At 56.6% G+C, this 3,482-nt stretch overlaps 1 protein-coding gene across 1 annotated transcript in view; it reads right to left on the bottom strand.

Annotated features, from left to right (window-relative positions):
- Positions 1-226: 226 nt before the first annotated feature.
- Positions 227-3,482, bottom strand: part of LOC108770341 (uncharacterized) — a 3,885-nt gene continuing 629 nt past the window's right edge. Inside the window, exons 2-5 of the mRNA XM_018521889.1 lie at positions 1,720-3,129; positions 1,238-1,564; positions 454-1,129; positions 227-389 (exon numbers count right to left, since the gene is read on the bottom strand). Of these exons, the coding sequence (XP_018377391.1) occupies positions 227-389; positions 454-1,129; positions 1,238-1,564; positions 1,720-3,129 (2,576 nt within the window). The remainder of the gene's footprint in view (positions 390-453; positions 1,130-1,237; positions 1,565-1,719; positions 3,130-3,482) is intronic.

Raw genomic sequence — 3,482 nt, 5'->3', positions numbered from 1 at the left:
CGGCCGTTCCGGGTCCCAGGCCTACGCTCTGGCGTTAAAATCACCAGCCACTATCGTTGGATGTCCCCTCCGTAGCACATCCCGTAACTTGTCGTCCATTTCGTCTAAGTCGTGGACGAATTCGGCGTGACTGAGGCTGGGGGGGAAATAGCACGAAACAATCGTCACGTCCCCCCAGTCCACAGCCACGAACCTCGCTCCTCTGCACCGGGGTACACACGGTGTCCTAGCGCCTACCCCAGTGCCACGTTATCGCTGCGGACGGTGGTTCGTCCGTGGAGACGAGCCATTTACCGCCGTCCGGTATACGGGCAGGTTCCGCCACAGCGACCAATCCGATGTCCATTTCTTCGGAGACCTTACCTATGTGGTCCTGCGAGGGCCTCGACCTGTTAACGTTAATCTGCACTAACCTAGCCATCACAAGTCTCCATACCCTCTGCTCTCGCAGACCCTGGAGCCTGGGCCCCCCGATCGGCCCCCTCGCTCGCTTCCTCTGTTCCTACCACGTTTGCTTCCTCGTTTCGCGGTGTCTGTCCTCTCCCGTTATACGGTACGCACGACACGGATCCCGTTCTATGGTTCGCATTCATACCTCTCGCGGCACACACTGGGCATCTCGGCGAAGCTCGACACCCGAAAGCCCTATGGCCGTCGCTTCCCCCGCACTGGAAGCACCATGCCGATCTGTCCACGGTGCTTAGACAGTTGGCTCTGGTATGTCCCACCGCAAGGCACCGGAAGCATTGCAGCCTCCTTTTTGCCAGTGGGACAACTTTCGCCATAGTCCAACCGACTCTCAGCTTACCGCTGCTGAGCATCAAGTTCGCTCCCGATAACGGACACTGTATCCATACGGTGCTCAGGCCGCCCCTGCCCTGCCTCAATGGGCCTGCTCTAATACTTGTAGCAGGCACCTTTCCGCATTTGGACACCGCCGCGATCACCTCCTCCACCGTGGCTGACTGGTCTACATCGATCAGCCTGACCTCCGCTCTCTGCACCGGGCGTATCACGCTCACTTTCTTCTCAAACTCGCTCTCGGCGATTACCGTTTTCAGCCGATCAACGAGCGCCTCCGCCTTCGCACTGGCCTCTTCTCCGCTCGGGATTTCAATGAGTAATCCCCCTGCCTGGACCTTTCATATCCGGGTGTTGGATATCTCCAACTCCTCCAGGGATATCTTGTCCCTCGCCATCCTCATGACGTCTGCATACGTCGGCGCGGAATTCCCACCTGCCTCCTCGCATCTCAGCAGGACTGCTGCGGTCCTGTGGGCTCGGAATCGCGGGTCCTTCGCTGCCGGTCGCACCGGTATTTTATTCGTAGTCCGGTTTATAGCTCCCCCAGTTCTTCTTCCTTCTGGGGCTTCCCTGATCGCTACTTCCGTCGTCCTACGTAGGTTCCTGTCCCTCGTGGGTCGGGCGGCTCTTTCCAGCGCCACCTCCCGCCGAACGTCTTTTTCCGGAGCTGTTTTCTCCCTCTCTTTCCTCCTGGCCCTTTTTAATGCCCTCCTGCTTTTAGCCTTCGTCCACTCATCCCCTTCAGCCGGATACTCTCGTGCTGGGGATAGAGAACTGTCTCTCGCACGTGTTTCGCTTGCTCTTACCGCCCTGCTCGTAGTCCGTTGTTCCTCCCGAGTCCCTTCACTCGCACTCGTCACAATCCTACCGGTGACGTCCACGCTCGCGGTCTATCCTCCATCCTTTTTCAGACACCTCCTAGCGCCGGCCTATACACCGGAGGTAGGAGGGCCTCGCTCATCTCATCCGACTCGACTAGGACCGAGGTTTGGGTTTTTCCCTTCCGTGTCCTCGATGCCGGGAATTCGTCCGCTGTTTCTTCCTCTAACTGCGAGAGATTTATTCCTTCTCGTCCAAGTCCTCTACGTTCTTCCTTCTCTCTGAGATCTTGAACCGTTCGTGTGAGGGTTTCCACCTGATCTTTAAGTGCGGTTCTCTCCCTCCTCAGAGTATCCATCTCTCTCCTCATCTTGAGGACTTCTCTTTCCAAGGCGAGGTTGCTGTTTCTCACCTCGTCCACGGGTCCCGTACTTTTGGCGATATCTGAGACGAGTCGCTGTATGGCGATCTTCGCCACGTTGACCCCTACCTTCATCTGTCGTCGTAAATCCCCCTTCATAGTTTGCGTCCTTCTTTCCGCTTCTCCCGCCAGGTCTAATACTCTCAGAGTTTCCGCCACTATCGATTTAGGGGACATCTGTGGAAAGAGTAGCGTCACCTCTTCTATCGCGTCTTTCTGTTTTGAGGACAGTCTGTCGTCAAGTTGGCATTCGACCAGACCTTTCCTCTTTTTCATGCCGTGCACGGCTTTCTTTGCGATTTGGAAAAAATCTTCTCTGTCCAATTCATCGTCCTCGAATTCCATGCGCTTGGAAGAGATCTTTGACAGCGCATGTGATCCTGGCACGTTACTTCCTTTGGGCTTGCGTCCTCTCTTCTTGCCCTTACGCGGTATTTCTTCGAAGGACGACTCAGTATTTTCTGCTTCAGTCATCGACGTGAATTCCACTGTGCCCGTGCTATTAGCGACACTATTCTCCCCAGTGTCACTCATCGCTGCCGTGAGGTCGATCGTACCCTTATTTTTCACCGGTGCGATTTCTCCCATGGGCGTGCCCGTTGAGCTTTCAGCCACTGGGGAGTCCACTATCTCCCCGCCGACAACCCTGATCCTTGTTTCCTTAGGATACTTTGCGTCGGTACCTCTTGTTGCCCTGGATCTCAGGCTTCTCGCCCCTGTGGCTAGGTCCGACATTGCTGGTCCCCTAGTTGGTCCGCCCTGGTTGACCTCCTCTATCTCGGTCCTTTCCAGCAGCAGTCGGAGTTCTTTATTGTTCCCTCTCTTGCTCTGAGGTTTCGGAGTTGTCTCCACAGTCTCTCCTGCCTTAGAATGTATACCTTCCTTCCCTGTCAATCTTGCCGCCTCCTCTTCGTTTGTCCGGCCGGTAGCCATATTCGCCGTGAAGCCCGTCGGCCACTCCACGGTTTGCCCCTGGCATGAGCCTCCCGGGCCCGAAGCCTCGGGAGTCGATCGCCCGGGAGCGGGGACACTACCCCCGGGAGACCGGTGCAGGCATCCGAGATCCTGCAAGTTTTTATCGTTCCCTGTGTCCATATCCATTTGTTGTATGATTGTCGACGAAATCTTCCGGCCGCGGAGCTCGCCGACTCACTCCGTGGTTCGCCTTCCACCACTCTCCTTCCTTCCTGACACCCACATAGCGGGTTCTCTTCCGCAGCAGCGTAGGGAGTACAAAGCAAAACGCCACTAAGGCGCTAACCCACACACCGCTGTAGTGCCTCGATCGCAGCCTACATGGGTCACGTGCATCCATTCGCCGCAGGTGATTGCACTCCTCTCATCCCTCCTCGACGTGTCCTTTAGTATGACCGTCCCTTTTCTTAGCGCCGACCTATCTCTCCACTCCCGGCTGTGACCCCCCCGGGCACCCATCGGC

Source organism: Trachymyrmex cornetzi, unplaced genomic scaffold, assembly GCF_001594075.2.
Source record: "Trachymyrmex cornetzi isolate Tcor2-1 unplaced genomic scaffold, Tcor1.1 scaffold125, whole genome shotgun sequence".
Lineage (NCBI taxonomy): Eukaryota > Metazoa > Arthropoda > Insecta > Hymenoptera > Formicidae > Trachymyrmex > Trachymyrmex cornetzi.
This window is presented reverse-complemented; position numbering and strand designations above follow the sequence as displayed.